We start from the raw sequence: 16,851 nt of genomic DNA, 5'->3' as shown, positions 1-16,851 counted from the left end.
GATTTTCTTTTCAATGCGATCACGTGAACTTTGCAGTTTAATGTTCTATTATTCTAATGAAATAATTTATAGGTGTGGGAAGTAAAAAGAACTCTGGCTCTAGTGCCAATTCCTGCACTAACCCCGTATTTTCTTTATGTCTGATTTCACATTTCCTATTGTTGTTTTGGTTTTTAAAAATAAGCCTCTACGCCAAAGTGATGGCTCCACGGTTACTTAACTTTTGATAATAATGAATCAGCTGATGAGTAAATATCAAAAAACCCTCTATTAGATTTTCTTTTCAATGCGATCATAGGTTCAACATTATCCTACATACTCGTAATGCTGGGTTTAAGAGATTTTCCACATGGTTCATTGTCCTCAAAAGTGTTCAAAGAGTTCCTACAATTCAACATTATCCTACATACTCGTAATGCTGGGTTTAAGAGATTTTCCACATGGTTCATTGTCCTCAAAAGTGTTCAAAGAGTTCCTATTTGGAATGTTATGATTTGCTACAGACTCCATGATGCCTACCTGTTTCATTTAAATACTGAGATTAATTTAAATTATAGCTAATTTTAATTTCGGTATGGCGTAATGCTATACAAACACATTATGGTGATGTTTCATTTAAATACTGAGATTAATTTAAATTATAGCTAATTTTAATTTCGGTATGGCGTAATGCTATACAAACACATTATGGTGAAAATCCGCCCCGGGCGGGAATCGAACCCGCGGCCTAGCGCTTACAAGGCAGACGCACTACCAACTAAGCTAACTAGGCTGGCTCCTGATTCTTGTAATTTGGAGTATCTACACCTTCTACTATATTACCTACCAGGTAGTTAAGTTTACAAATCGAAGCGAAATAGCGAATAAAGCTGACCATGCTATCTATGATTCTTGATGAATCCCTAATCCCTAATGTGCCGCGTCCATTTTTTATTGGGGCTATTACACGTAACCCTACATTATCAGAATAAAATCTAAATACCCCATTTAACTACCACGTTCAGTTTAAATCATGGAAAATTTCCCAATATTTACTCACTTTCATCACCAGGTGATTTTTTTTTTAGAAGGGTACCTATGTGGGTATGTATATAAAATAGGTAACTATGTATTTAAAAAATATAAGCTTCCCTTCAAAAGTTGTGTATAGGAAGGAAGAGCCATCACGATAATGATGATTCTTTTACTAATTAAAAATGACTAAGAGTCCATTAACAAAATGAATCGACCTCCTGCTGACTTCCGTTGACCTATTCGATAACAACATTTACCGGAGGTGAAAAACGAGAGTCTCCCCTCCCCTTATCCTTTCCCCCTCCCTAACCTATACTCTCCCCTCCACAACTCCACACCTCTAAATAATATTCTCCAGGTTTTTTTTTTCTTTTTTTTTTTCCTTCTTTTTCTCGTCTACCTGGAGTGTGGAACGTTTTCTATGGAAAGGAAGTTGCTTGTATTTGGAGCTCACCAATTGTTCGGTATGGGTAAAGGCCGCTGGGTTTGGTACTTGGAAAAAATAAAGTTTTGGATATTAGGAATGAAAAGTCGGAACTTACTGATTCTGGTGGTTGGAATGGATATTGTTGGTGGAATTTGGTGCAGACACAGGTTTTCTAATGAGGATCAGAAAAGCGTTCATTTCAGGTATTCATTTCAGGTATACCTACCCTTGAGGTCACTCAACTATTTGATTTTTTCAACAACTACATCAAACTACAAATCATACCAACATAATTGCCTGTATAATTTTTATGATAAGTAGTACAATTAACCAGAAAAATCCCAGTTATTTTCTGTAAGACTGGAGTGTGGAACGTTTTCTATGGAAAGGAAGTTGCTTGTATTTGGAGCTCACCAATTGTTCGGTATGGGTAAAGGCCGCTGGGTTTTGGTACTTGGAAAAAAGAAAGTTTTGGATATTAGGAACGAAAAGTCGGAACTTACTGATTCTGGTGGTTGGAATGGATATTGTTGGTGGAATTTGGTGCAAACACAGGTTTTCTAATGAGGATCAGAAAAGCGTTCATTTCAGGTATACCTACCCTTGAGGTCACTCAACTATGTGATTTTTTGAACAACTACATCAAACTACAAATCATAACAACATAATTGCCTATATAATTTTTATGATAAGTAGTACAATTAACCAGAAAAATCCCAGTTATTTTCTGTAAGATTCATTGGTTATTCCCAAGACCACAATCGGAGTTTACTTGGTTTAAATTTAACTCTTGATTAAGCAATCTCACTGGTTGATCTCAAACTATTTAGCCAATTAGATCGTTTCCAAGAGTTATTATTATATAATTCTTAAACCAAGAGTTAAACTTAAACCAAGTTTAAACTCAGATTGTGATCCTGACAATTACGATCCCATACTCTTTTTTTCCCCCCCTAATATACTCTTTTTTTGAGAGGATCCTTTCGACATGTCTGCGTAAATTTTATACCTCATGCATTGTTTCAATATTAAACCCCCTGGAAAAGTGAACTCGTCACCTCTCAATCATTGTCAGAAAATGTTTCGTCAGGAAATGATGCTTTTTTACTCTCAGTTCCGATCGAAACTAAAAGTTTGTAAGCGACTGCTAAAGCTAAAATAGAGAATGGGCATTTGACAGCCAGTTTTTTTCCCCCCTCAGTGATGAAACAACAGTTGCTTTCTAAACTTGTGGACCTCATAGGAGACAGCAATCTGCCCATTTAAGACTGAGATTAATATTCCTAATTTTACGAATCGACGCGACTCGCGTCGATACTTCGGTTGTGATTTTAGCACATCCACCATTAGTGCTACAGTAGTGGATGTGACAGAATTCCAAGGTACATAATTATTCCCAAGCTTTTTTACTCTCAGTTCCGATCGAAACTAAAAGTTTGTAAGCGACTGCTAAAGCTAAAATAGAGAATGGGCATTTGACAGCCAGTTTTTCCCCCCTCAGTGATGAAACAACAGTTGCTTTCTAAACTTGTGGACCTCATAGGAGACAGCAATCTGCCCATTTGAGACTGAGATTAATATTCCTAATTTTACGAATCAACGCGACGTCGCGTCGATACTTCGGTTGTGATTTTAGCACATCCACCATTAGTGCTACAGTACCTAGTGGATGTGACAGAATTCCAAGGTACATAATTATTCCCAAGCATAACCTATTATTATCAACCCTATGAATAAAATACTAAAGATCAACTTGGTAATATAAGAACACATGTTTTTAATTTTATTGAAATTTGAAAAAGAAAATGAAAATTGCACTACAAAGTAAGGATACGTAAAATTATAATGGTAGAGTACTTGGCATAATTAAGTACTCATAAGTTTACAAGGATTTATGAATAATTACAAAGTATGGTAGGTATAAAATAAAATGATAATTATTTGGTCTGTTAAAAGTACAAACATGAGTTGGTAGTTATGCAGAATGGCTCAAATTTGATAAAGAATTAGAAAGTTATTAAAATTTATGCAAAAGCTTTTCAGTCCTGTTCAGTTATTCACGCAGTTCCTAACTAGAAAGATAGAAATCAGCAATTTTAAGAGTAAAACCAAGAAAATTAAGAACTTATTTTGAACTTTAAAACTTTTATACGTTGATCATTCGAAAGACAGATTTTCTTGATTCCCATTAGGAGAAATGGGAGGCGAAAAATAGCAGTAGGTTCGCAAATCGGTTATTAAAAGCCATATTTAATTCACAGGAAAATGTACTAATCGCCCGCGGTTTTATATCTGAACATACAAGAAGTGTTAAAAGCTATAATTACTCTTACCTACACATGTTTTTTTTATCCATGTGTGAGATTGAGATATTAACAGGAGCAATTTCATTCGAAGGACCTTGAGTCTGCAGATCTTAAGATTCCTGTGGGGTTGTTTGTCCACGACACGAAATTACAGAGGTATCTAAAGTTTAGCTATCAGTGGAAAATCTATAGATTCCATAGGAGGGAAATAGAAAATTGATTAACCTTTACGATTAGAATATTGTAATCTGTAACATAAGTTGATCTAATAGGGTAACTTTGCAGAAAAGATCTGCAAAAGATAAAAGGTACCTGAATGGGACACGCTCCAGTAATGGTATAGGAAGGGGTTCCATATCCCTTTTTGATAGGCTCATGTCAACAAGAGGAAAAAAGAAACAAATCTCTGCAAATAACAAAAAAAAATGATACTAGGTACTATTATTTTATTCAGTATGGACCATTGCATAGTACTGTACCTCTAACCTAAAGTTCGTAAATATGTACCTAGGTACATAAAACTTTTTTTGTCCGGTGCATAGTGCATGTATTGGAGTGTGTAAATAGGTACTCTACTTGACAAGAGGTTGTATGCACTGGTTTTCTATAAACATTATAAAACATTGTGAACTAGGTAGGTCACAAAATTTTGCAACTTTGGCCTGGGGCTATCAAGTATCATTTCGTAGGCTCTTGTAAATGGTTTATATTGATAATGTAACTTGAACCAGTTCCTAGCAGACAGATTTACAGGGTTCTTTGTTCTTCCTGGTTATTGTTTATCACTATCAACTCTCAAGTCATTATGAAATTCTTCTGCCTTCCCTCATTCATACGTCTTCAAGATCTTTTTTTCGAACTTTTGTTGGAATCTGTAAATGTTTTTACGAGATACTCTCAAAGACAAACTGTAAAAATGAAACGCCAAGAATGAGGTGTTAGATGCTCTTTGATTTGACTAAAACTTTTATAGGGTAAGTGTACCATTTATTCGCCCACTTAAAAAATGTACCATTTATTGGCCCACCTGCCCACATTTATTTCTAATTTTTGTTTTTATGACTACAATTTTTGAATAGCACTGGTTCGATAGCAGTCTTTAAGCCCTTTCTTTTGATTTTGAAAATGGTGAGTAGTGAGGAAAAGTAAGAAAATATCATGTTCTATGCCTACCTGAACATAGTGTTAATACCTGTAATTTCTTTGTACTACCTATGCCTTATGTTACAAGTGGCACTCTGGGAAATGCAAAGAGGTATCTAATTTACGCATTCTTGTCTCATGTCCTTAAGTTAATAACTATCAATACCTTCCTCTTTGTAATGCCGCCACTGATCGCTACTCACATTGATAAAAAGCTCGATTGTTATATCAAGGTTGCTGTGATAACTTCTATGAGAAAAAGAAGTTTTCAAAGAATTTACCTAGAATTGTGTGAGAATTACTTTATGTTTAAATTTATAAACCCGAAACCTCTGGATCCAAAGTCAACAAAGAAGGCTGGATCTTTAAACATCTTGTTTTCCAAAGGCACTTTCAAAAGCCCATTTCCTAAGGATACTTTCAACACCTCAATGTCCTAATGGGTTTTTTCAACACTCCATTTCCTGAAAAAGAAATCTGAAGAAAAATGAAATCCTTCTAGAATTCCAATGGCGTTAGACTGTGTCAATCAGGCCAATTTCTTTTGTTTCCGTGACATTGGAATTCCACTGGCGACTAACGTAGAAGTTTTCAAAGAATTTACCTAGAATTGTGTGAGAATTACTTTATGTTTAAATTTATAAACCCGAAACCTCTGGATCCAAAGTCAATGTTGTTGACCAACAATTGGATAACAAAGAAGGCTGGATCTTTAAACACGAAGTCTGTGACATCCTGAACAGAAACTCCATCCATCACTTCTCTTCTTTGCTCTCTTTTCATTCTACCCAAAAACAAAATACACCTTTTGGGCAACACATAATTCCCCAATATAAGGTTTTGAAAGTAGTTCTTCCTATAAACATGTAAATAAACTAGAATTTTAATATTACCTAGGCGCAAAAAAAATATGTCGTTCGCCAAAAATTAACATACGAGTCAATAGAGCATTGGTTATTCATGATTTATTTCAGCCACTCGGGTTATTTCGTTAACCTGTACTTAATAGCCAAAGATCTACTTGTAGCTGTACATTTTGGTCTTTCAAATAAAGTCATTATTCCTATACAGAACATAAGTTATATTTTATACTGGGAGCAGCAACCTCCGTGGCGGAGTAGACTTGCAACGGCGTATATCCGGGGTTCAATCCCGGCAGGGTCGAAGATTTTTCGGCCCTTTGATTTCGGGTTGCACTCAAGACTGTCAGTGAGTAGTGCACTAGCGCCTGGTAAAATTAATAATTGATATACTAATTATTTAGTCCTTTCTTACTCACTTCCGGATCAGAATGGCCAATCATACACGGAACAAATTAAATACTGTAAACTAATCAACTAATATGTAGGTATGTATACTTAGGATGATTAAATCATTACTCTTCTATTCTAAGTTTTAGCTCCCACTCAGATCTGAACGAGAGCATATTGAGGAAAAGATGTAGAGAGCCCAGAAAAGGTCTAAGTAGATGAAAACTCGTATTGCCAGATCAAACCTGTTATCCAGGCCAAAGAATGATTTACTGATTATACATTGTGTTCAAAACTAATTATCATGTGTATTATTCATAACCATATTGCCTTTGAAGAAAAATGAGATTCTTTGGAAATATAGGGTTGTCTGAAAATCGGTGAGCAAGTGATCCAATAGTTTCTCTTGGACTGGCCGCTTTGAGCAAAGACTCTATGGACCTATTTGTTTTATTTTTATTTAAAGAGGATTGGTATAGAGTTTCTCTTGGACTGGCCGCTTTGAGCAAAGACTCTATGGACCTATTTGTTTTATTTTTATTTAAAGAGGATTGGTATAGGTAGATATAAAAGTTTTAGTCAAATCAAAGAGCATCTAACACCTCATTCTTGGCGTTTCATTTTTACAGTTTGTCTTTGAGAGCATACAACGACTAACGTATTCTTGGCTCTACAAAGACCAAATACCTTCCATGAAAAAATTAAATAAAACAGTAGCAAAGTGAATGGTAAAAGGTTTGGAAAATATCAAGAACTACGGGTAACGCAAAGACAGTCATTTGACTTTCTGAAATTTTAATCCTTGTTCGAAATTTCTTGCAAGAAAAATCCAGTCTCTCGCACTCGTAAAGTTTTCAAATTCAACAGAAAAATAGGGAATTATTATGATACAGTTTTTTTTTTACTGTCAAGGTCGTTTAAAACTATTGAAGTATCGAACAAGAAATGTATTAAATTTAAATAAGTGTTCAGGTTTCTGGTCGCTTCAATCGACTACACCAACTTCAACTTTTATTTATACGAGGCAGAGATCTGTCTCTTCTCGTGATTTCCAAGTCTCGAAAAAAGGTAAAATGAGATGCATGTACCAAATAAATAATCTCGATATTTTATAACACCTGTAAAAGTAGGTTGTAAGAAGTATCCACAATTTTCCTAAACATCCGAGTACCTACAATACAATACAGGAAAATCAAAGAAAATTCTGAAAGATAACTTTCTGAAAATGAAAATTATTTATCAACCAGTGCTTTCATATTCAAACGTATGGTAAAAGGGCAAATCTTACTCTGAGCTCAAATTTCCAATGGAAATCCCCTTGAGAAAACATTACCTAGAAGTTATACTGCATTCGTGGATGGGATAGTAAAGAAAGAGACATGGTAGGAAGTTGATCACTATAGAACGCAAGATACTTATATGATTACTATAATATTAATTGAAACTTTATTTTAAAAAGCAAGTGACCTTGGCTAGAGTGATAGGAATTTGAAAATTTTTCTTTCTTTCAATATCGAACCAGACAAACGGCACAAAAAACGCGAAAGACAGGCCAAGATCACGTCCCAAAACTTGTGCACAAATAAGGTGTATTCCAAATCAGATCAAGAATTTGAAATAGGTTCGAGTTCCAACATTCAGGATTTTGTTATATAATTCACTTTTGAATAACATGAGATTAATTTGAAAATTTTTCTTTCTTTCAATATCGAACCAGACAAACGGCACAAAAAACGCGAAAGACAGGCCAAGATCACGTCCCAAAACTGGTGCACAAATAAGGTGTATTCCAAATCAGATATAATTCACTTTTTGTTATATAATTCACTTTTGAATAACATGAGTCTGCAGATTACCTGCTGTTTACCTGGAATCATTTCCACCAAAGTTTTCTTTGGTGTTTCTTATAAAAGTTTTCTAGATGCATTTGGTTTGCATTTTGGGGACAGAATTCATTTTTACTGTGTATTTTTGAACAACAAAATACTTCTAGTCTCAAAGGCTATAACCTGTAGGAAGATTCAACTTGTCTTCGATCAAAATCCGCCCCGGGCGGGAATCGAACCCGCGGCCTAGCGCTTACAAGGCAGACGCACTACCAACTAAGCTAACTAGGCTGGCTTTGGAAAGATCATTCCCTGGATTCGGTCTGCCGGAATTGTTATAAGATCAAGCCTGAAAGGCTCTATCAAATTCCACAAATTACTAGACATTCAAAGGAGAAAACACGGAGGTATAAAAAAAAGCTTACTAACTCGCGTAAAATTTATGAAACTTGACTTGGCACACTGCCGATGCCGTGAGGTTAGATGAGTTACAACCCTATCGGTTTAGCTTTGCAGTACATAAGACAAATCTGTACTAGGCCATAATACCTACGTTACTACTCTCATGCTTACTCAAGATAATTCCAACAATCTAGAGTACCTATTTCAAACATTCTCATAATTTATGTGGAATAATTACGTAGGTATTCGTGTAGGTATCTTGTCTAAATACCTCTAAATGTCTAAAAAATACTCATGCTTACTCAAGATAATTCCAACAATCTAGAGTACCTATTTCAAACATTCTCATAATTTATGTGGAATAATTACGTAGGTATTCATAGGTATCTTGTCTAAATACCTCTAAATGTCTAAAAAATGTCACTGAACTCACCTCCCTAAAGACTAAAGGCTTCACTGTGGAGGAGTTTTTGGATGCTTCTGTGGCCAAGTGGTCAAGCAATAACTCTAGACTTGGAGGTATTTTCGGCCGGAGTGGGAATTTCATGAACAAGTTTTTTCCATTCATGAATAGGTATGATAAAGGTTAGGTCTGAAAGCACTTTACTGAAACTCTGGGATTTTTTTCTTTTTTTTATGTTCCTAAATGATATTGCAGATGTAAATCATTACACGAAAACCAGTAGCCTAAGAAATTCCATAGATTTCAAACATAAAATATATTATTTGGCTTAAACGATGTTAAAGTCACTAATCGGGGTTAAAACCACCTTGCCGTTTGGCTGGAATTTAAACCAGCCAATTGTCCTTATGACGCTAAGTTCAACTTGATAACTCAAGTTTTTATCTCCCTTTTACTAGAGCAAAGCTCCAGATCTAAGGAAGCATAATTATAGCTCAGAACTCATAACTTTTTATTCACAGTCTATTATACCTTATCTACGTAGGTTAGAGTTAAAAATAAACGAGCAAAAAAGAGCGAATTCTTTTTTCGTTGTTGTGTTTGTACAGTTCGTTATTGTTTACTATGGCGCTGGCCTGATAGGTAGTAGCAGTAGGTATGAGTTTTTCCTAACCTCACATTGAAGGATAATATCCAATAAATCAAAATCAATAAACCACCCTTATTCTTTACTGAATACGGATAACCATGATTCCATCTCTTGGTGATTTGTACAGTCCTAACTTTTAGAACTTATTATTAAGTAGAGTTTCTCAAACAAATGGCAATAAAATATCATGCCTCGAGTGGAATTCGAACCCGCGCCCTTGTCGTCACCACACTGATTCAGAACAGTATATTCTATCCCGAGGGATTTACTGGGAAACTCAATATCCATAAACAGAGAACCAGAAATCAATTGAAAGATCTTTGGAAAATTAGCCTTTTTTCGGGAACGGCACAGAAAACTGACCTTCTTTCTTAGGCCTCCTAAATTGCGTTTAAAATAAGAGGCCAGAAAAACTTGCTTGGAATGAAAAATACCTAAAGGCTATAGGTAATAATGCAATAATGCCTGTACACTGTACATAATATTTTATTTACTATGCAGTTTAGGACACTATAAAGTGGAAGGTTATCCAAACGAGAAATCTCCAGCTCCATTTCCGACAAATCACAGCACTCAGTGATCGGAACAACCTGACACTTGGAGAAAGAGGCGTGGGTGTCAAAATTATACAGTCCTTAACTACTCTGAGAGATTTAGACAAAATAATCATTGTAATCGTGAACAGGCATGGGCCAATATCTGTACCGATTTGTTGCCACTTTCCATCCCTTTGTAGAGTCTTCAAAAAGGGAATTCAGTAATTAAATCAGTAGGAGATGTCTAACTATATTCCAAAACACATTTAAGGTACGCATTTTAGACACAGCACACAAGGCAATTTATGGTAAAATGAATGAACTAAATTATTTGCAATTCATGATTTATAGATACCTAGGATCACAGCACTCAGTGATCGGAACAACCTGACACTTGGAGAAAGAGGCGTGGGTGTCAAAATTATACAGTCCTTAACTACTCTGAGAGGTTTAGACAAATCATTGTAATCGTGAACAGGCATGGGCCAATGAAACTTATTCTTGGGCCAGAATCAGTTTTTTATCCAGCAATCTTCTTATCACTGTAAAACTCATTTATCCGATAGCCAGACGTTTTGATCCTCTTTTTCGTGAAATCCGATTTCCAATATCCAGACATCTTGATGGAGCAAACTATGGCATTATTTTACAAGGAAGTGTATTTACTTCCTATTTGTGTAAATTGAAGATTGCCTCCTCCAAACAGAGGCGAAAAATAGCAGTAGGTTCGCAAATCGGTTATTAAAAGCCATATTTAATTCACAGGAAAATGTACTAATCGCCCGCGGTTTTACATCTGAACATACAAGAAGTGTTAAAAGCTATAATTACTCTTACCTACACATGTCTTGGTTATTTTGTTCTGCTGTGGCTACTTGGCACTATTTTGAGACTAACACCTATTTCTATAGAAAACGAAAAGTTTTATACAACTATACCCATTAAGCGAAAATTTGAAGGATTCCCTGAAACGGCTACTGTAATAGGAATTCCTACTAGTTTTGTACTGTATACAGGATGGACTTGAAATCAGAACCTTGGTTATTTTGTTCTGCTGTGGCTACTTGGCACTATTTTGAGACTAACACCTATTTCTATAGAAAACGAAAAGTTTTATACAACTACAACTATTAAGTCCATATAACCTAAATTTAATATTTTTTTATACCTACATCAGTTTCTGTGCCACAAAGCACCTACCTGCTTGTAGAATTAAATGACAAGTTGATCTAGTAAAATTGTAGGTAGATACCACAGTTGCCCAGGTTTTAAAAGGCTGACTGGTATCGGCTGATGGGCATTTCGCAGTTGCAGCGAGATCCTTACCTTCCTTAATGCTGGGGTTTACCAAGTTGGGTTTACACTGGAAAGGTCTGTCGCCAGTGTGCTTTCTAAAGTGCCGTGTAAGCTCATCAGATCGAGCAAACTTCCAGCCACAGCCTTTCCACTTACATTGGTATGGCTTTTCACCCGTGTGAGTCCTAAGGTGTGCTTTCAAATGGGATGATTTTGTGTAAGTTTTTCCACATCCGGGGTGGAAACAAGCGTGACTTGTAAGTTTCTTTCGTGATCCTGATCGTCTTTCACGTGTTTTCGTCTTACTCGGAGTATTTATATTGACTCTTGTATTGTTGTTGTTATTATTATTATTGACTGGTGGAACTTCAGTTCTGTTTAGTAGCAGTGGATCTGTCAACATTGGAGACATGGGCGGAGTTATCACTTTGTTCTGGTAGTTTTCAGTCGCTTCTTTACACACAACTTCATCAGCAATAATCATTTTAGTAAAACTACCATTTATTCGATTCGTGGGACTTGCTGGTGGGGACATATCGTTGATTATATTTTCATTATTTGGTACAAACGTCATGAGGGCATTATATGCGAGAGGAGAGATTTGAACACAGGACTCATCTACATTCAGATTGTTGTTATTTTCACTAGGGTACAATTGGTTTTGACTATCAAACATAACATTACTACATACGTAGAAGTTGTCATCTTCTAACTTCTTCATATTGCTGAACGAGTGTTGCTCAGCAGCGTAGTTGATCAACATATCCAGATCGACAAACTCTTCATTTTGGTTCAGCTGAGGTTCTTCTACATATTTGGCTGTTGGGAATCCATATTCTTCTTTGACTATTTGTGAGGAGGAAGAAAGCATGACTGTGGGTCCTAGGGTAGGATTACATATACTGACTGGTGATACTTGACAAGGCGCTGGAGGACCCAGGAGGAAACTTTCAAATTCCTGCCACATCTGTAAGCATGCAAATCACACAAACAAACACAGTTAAAATCTATAAAATCAAATCACTATCCAAGATATGTAATATTGTATATCAATGGACAGAGTCACCTACTTACATAATTAAAACATTTACTGTTGACTTATAGGTATCTATAAATCATGAATTGCAAATAATTTAGTTCATTTTACCATAAATTGCCTTGTGTGCTGTGTCTAAAATGCGTACCTTAAATGTGTTTTGGAATATGGTTAGACATCTCCTACTGATTTAATTACTGAATTCCCTTTTTGAAGACTCTACAAAGGGATGGAAAGTGGCAACAAATCGGTACAGATTCGTGTTAGGAATGAAGAACTACTGAGAATGCAATTCCTCCCTCCTCAGTTGAACATGGCTTGGAAACGCAAGACAGTGGAAACAGGTTTAATAGATGTGACATAATGGTAACAAAATTGTGTTGCTTGTCTTTGCTATACTAAAGAGAAGTTAAATTGAAGTTCACTGCTTGCTCTACTTTTACTATTATTATTGGTTTTGTAACGCCAAGAATAAAAAGAACCACTGTTACTGGTTGTCACATGGTTGTCATGTTTGTGTTTTGAGCTGAACTGCTAACCTATTCATATAAAATAGTTCTCACATACCTATTTCTGCAGAATTGCAGATAATGCTAAATCTCAATTGATGCCTAGATATTTCTTTGATTAATAATATAAATCTGTTTTTCTCTCTACATGAATTTCTAAATCTATTTAATTTAAATTTCAGCTACTCAATGGAATCGTAGCTAACATCACTCAGATCCTAAGCTGAGATTATTCCATCTCTTTATTCCAAAATAAAATTACGTTTGAAAAAATTAATTGCTAATTAGAAAAAAAAAACCAACAAACACAACTTTATTATAAATTCAAAAAATAATAAAAAGAAAACTAAGATCCTAAGCTGAGATTATTCCATCTCTTTATTCCAAAATAAAATTACGTTTGAAAAAATTAATTGCTAATTAGAAAAAAAAACAACAAACACAACTTTATTTTATTATAAATTCAAAAAATAATAAAAAAAGAACCGAATACAGATACCTATCTACTTGAATGTCGAATTTTAGGACTTATTCCGGGTAGCAGGTACATGGGTACAACAGATTTAAATTGTCAACTCAACTTTTTCAGTGTATTCTGAGAAGTTTCAAGGTCTTTGTAAATTTGAGGTGAACATTACAGGAACAATTCACTTGTCTTTATTTTCAAATGATGATTCCTGAATGTTCCCAACATCAAATGACGTTTTCTAAAGTTTCTTATGCACCAATCAAACTGGCTAGATCTTATCGATCATAACTATAGGTAGATGGCAAGTGCAATAAAATGGAAAGTGAAACATTTTTCTTACGTATGTAAGTTCAACTTGAGAGAACAAAGATTGGAAGAGAGAAAAAAGAAGAAAAAAAAAATGAATTCCTGGTACAAGGTCGCCATGTAAATCCCAAGTACGACTAGAGAGGGTGGAATATCATTAAGTCTTTCGCTTCTCCTCGTCCATTTTATGAGAGAAAGATTCTCCTGGTCTAATTCTGTCAGTATTTCGTGGTTATAATAAATCTACATAGGTAGAAAAGATCCTAAATTCCTAATCAAGTCCAGAAGACCTTTGTGGAAAAGGATATCTGAAGATAAGGGAAGCTTCCAGATTTGCAATCTGCAAAATTGGAGAAACACCAATGTTGAAATTACCGTTTCATGAAGGTAATTTTGTCGTGGTCGATGGTTCCCTAAAAGGCCTTAGAACTAGGGGAGACTCTACCCCTCTGCTTTCGGACACTGACGGCAAATTTCCATCTTGATTCAACGTGCTGCCTTTGGTACCTAGCAAGCAAAGGCAAAATTCAGGCCTCAGCAGCTTTATATACATTTTTTTTGAAGGCCTTAGAACTAGGGGAGACTCTACCCCTCTGCTTTCGGACACTGACGGCAAATTTCCATCTTGATTCAACGTGCTGCCTTTGGTGCCTAGCAAGCAAAGGCAAATTTCAGGCCTCAGCAGCTTTATATACATTTTTTTGGGGGGCAAGTATAAAGTATATGTATGAACATTCCTGAGTACAGAAGGTAATGTGTGATTATTTCCGAGTTCTGAGATTCTTCTCATGAGTAGGGGAGTTAAAGGATCTTACGTATGACAGAAAAATGTAACATATTACTTTCAATTAAATCAAACTTGATCTTGATTCGAGACAGTCGCAGTCCAGCTAGAGATCACAGTGTTACATAGGGGAAATGAAATTCAAACATACCTAATGCAGAAAATGTGTACCTAAGCGTTGATGTAAAAAAGACACAGTGTTACATAGGGGAAATGAAATTCAAACATACCTAATGCAGAAAATGTGTACCTAAGCGTTGATGTAAAAAAGAAAAAAAAAATGCCTCAGGGATTGTTGCAAGTTTTACATTTTTTATTATGATGCTTAATTATTGCTTGCCTTACCTATAAAATCTTACGATGTTGATCACTTGATATTATCATTTAGTACTCGCGCTCTTAATTATCCTGATAATACTATGGTAACAAGTCATTTAGCCTATAAATAAGTAGATTTTGTAGCGAAAATAGGAAAATTTGAAGGATTCCCTGAAACGGCTACTGTAATAGGAATTCCTACTAGTTTTGTACTGTATACAGGATGGACTTGAAATCAGAAGTCTGTGACATCCTGAACAGAAACTCCATCCATCACTTCTCTTCTTTGCTCTCTTTTCATTCTACCCAAAAACAAAATACACCTTGTGGGCAACACATAATTCCCCAAAATGAGGTTTTGAAAGTAGTTCTTCCTAAAAACATGTAAATAAACTATAATTTTATTATTACCTAGGCGCAAAAAAAAAAAAAAAATATGTCGTTCGCCAAAAATTAACATAATACGAGTCAATACTAGAGCATTGGTTATTCACCTGTACTTAATAGCCAAAGATCTACTTGTAGCTGTACATTTAGGTCTTTCAAATAAAGTCATTATTCCTATACAGAACATAAGTTATATTTTATACTGGGAGCAGCAACCTCCGTGGCGGAGTAGACTTGCAACGGCGTATATCCGGGGTTCAATCCCGGCAGGGTCGAAGATTTTTCGGCCCTTTGATTTCGGGTTGCACTCAAGACTGTCAGTGAGTAGTGCACTAGCGCCTGGTAAAATTAATAATTGATATACTAATTATTTAGTCCTTTCTTACTCACTTCCGGATCAGAATGGCCAATCATACACGGAACAAATTAAATACTGTAAACTAATCAACTAATATGTAGGTATGTATACTTAGGATGATTAAATCATTACTCTTCTATTCTAAGTTTTAGCTCCCACTCAGATCTGAACGAGAGCATATTGAGGAAAAGATGTAGAGAGCCCAGAAAAGGTCTAAGTAGATGAAAACTCGTATTGCCAGATCAAACCTGTTATCCAGGCCAAAGAATGATTTACTGATTATACATTGTGTTCAAAACTAATTATCATGTGTATTATTCATAACCATATTGCCTTTGAAGAAAAATGAGATTCTTTGGAAATATAGGGTTGTCTGAAAATCGGTGAGCAAGTGATCCAATAGTTTCTCTTGGACTGGCCGCTTTGAGCAAAGACTCTATGGACCTATTTGTTTTATTTTTATTTAAAGAGGATTGGTATAGGTAGATATAAAAGTTTTAGTCAAATCAAAGAGCATCTAACACCTCATTCTTGGCGTTTCATTTTTACAGTTTGTCTTTGAGAGCATACAAAGTATCTCGTAAAAACATTTACAGATTCCAACAAAAGTTCGAAAAAAAGATCTTGAAGACGTATGAATGAGGGAAGGCAGAAGAATTTCATAATGACTTGAGAGTTGATAGTGATAAACAATAACCAGGAAGAACAAAGAACCCTGTAAATCTGTCTGCTAGGAACTGGTTCAAGTTACATTATCAATATAAACCATTTACAAGAGCCTACGAAATGATACTTGATAGCCCCAGGCCAAAGTTGCAAAATTTTGTGACCTACCTAGTTCACAATGTTTTATAATGTTTATAGAAAACCAGTGCATACAACCTCTTGTCAAGTAGAGTACCTATTTACACACTCCAATACATGCACTATGCACCGGACAAAAAAAGTTTTATGTACCTAGGTACATATTTACGAACTTTAGGTTAGAGGTACAGTACTATGCAATGGTCCATACTGAATAAAATAATAGTACCTAGTATCATTTTTTTTTGTTATTTGCAGAGATTTGTTTCTTTTTTCCTCTTGTTGACATGAGCCTATCAAAAAGGGATATGGAACCCCTTCCTATACCATTACTGGAGCGTGTCCCATTCAGGTACCTTTTATCTTTTGCAGATCTTTTCTGCAAAGTTACCCTATTAGATCAACTTATGTTACAGATTACAATATTCTAATCGTAAAGGTTAATCAATTTTCTATTTCCCTCCTATGGAATCTATAGATTTTCCACTGATAGCTAAACTTTAGATACCTCTGTAATTTCGTGTCGTGGACAAACAACCCCACAGGAATCTTAAGATCTGCAGACTCAAGGTCCTTCGAATGAAATTGCTCCTGTTAATATCTCAATCTCACACATGGATAAAAAAAA

The 16,851-nt window shown here is 35.4% G+C and overlaps 1 protein-coding gene across 1 annotated transcript in view; it reads right to left on the bottom strand.

The window, feature by feature from the left end:
* Nucleotides 1-5,405: 5,405 nt before the first annotated feature.
* LOC113470190 (Krueppel-like factor 6) overlaps nucleotides 5,406-16,851 on the bottom strand; it is a 15,473-nt gene continuing 4,027 nt past the window's right edge. The window contains exons 2-3 of the mRNA XM_026828433.1: nucleotides 11,283-12,219; nucleotides 5,406-5,494 (exon numbers count right to left, since the gene is read on the bottom strand). Of these exons, the coding sequence (XP_026684234.1) occupies nucleotides 5,406-5,494; nucleotides 11,283-12,219 (1,026 nt within the window). The remainder of the gene's footprint in view (nucleotides 5,495-11,282; nucleotides 12,220-16,851) is intronic.

The sequence above is a fragment of the Diaphorina citri genome, unplaced genomic scaffold (assembly GCF_000475195.1).
Source record: "Diaphorina citri unplaced genomic scaffold, Diaci psyllid genome assembly version 1.1 scaffold1431, whole genome shotgun sequence".
NCBI lineage: Eukaryota > Metazoa > Arthropoda > Insecta > Hemiptera > Psyllidae > Diaphorina > Diaphorina citri.
This window is presented reverse-complemented; position numbering and strand designations above follow the sequence as displayed.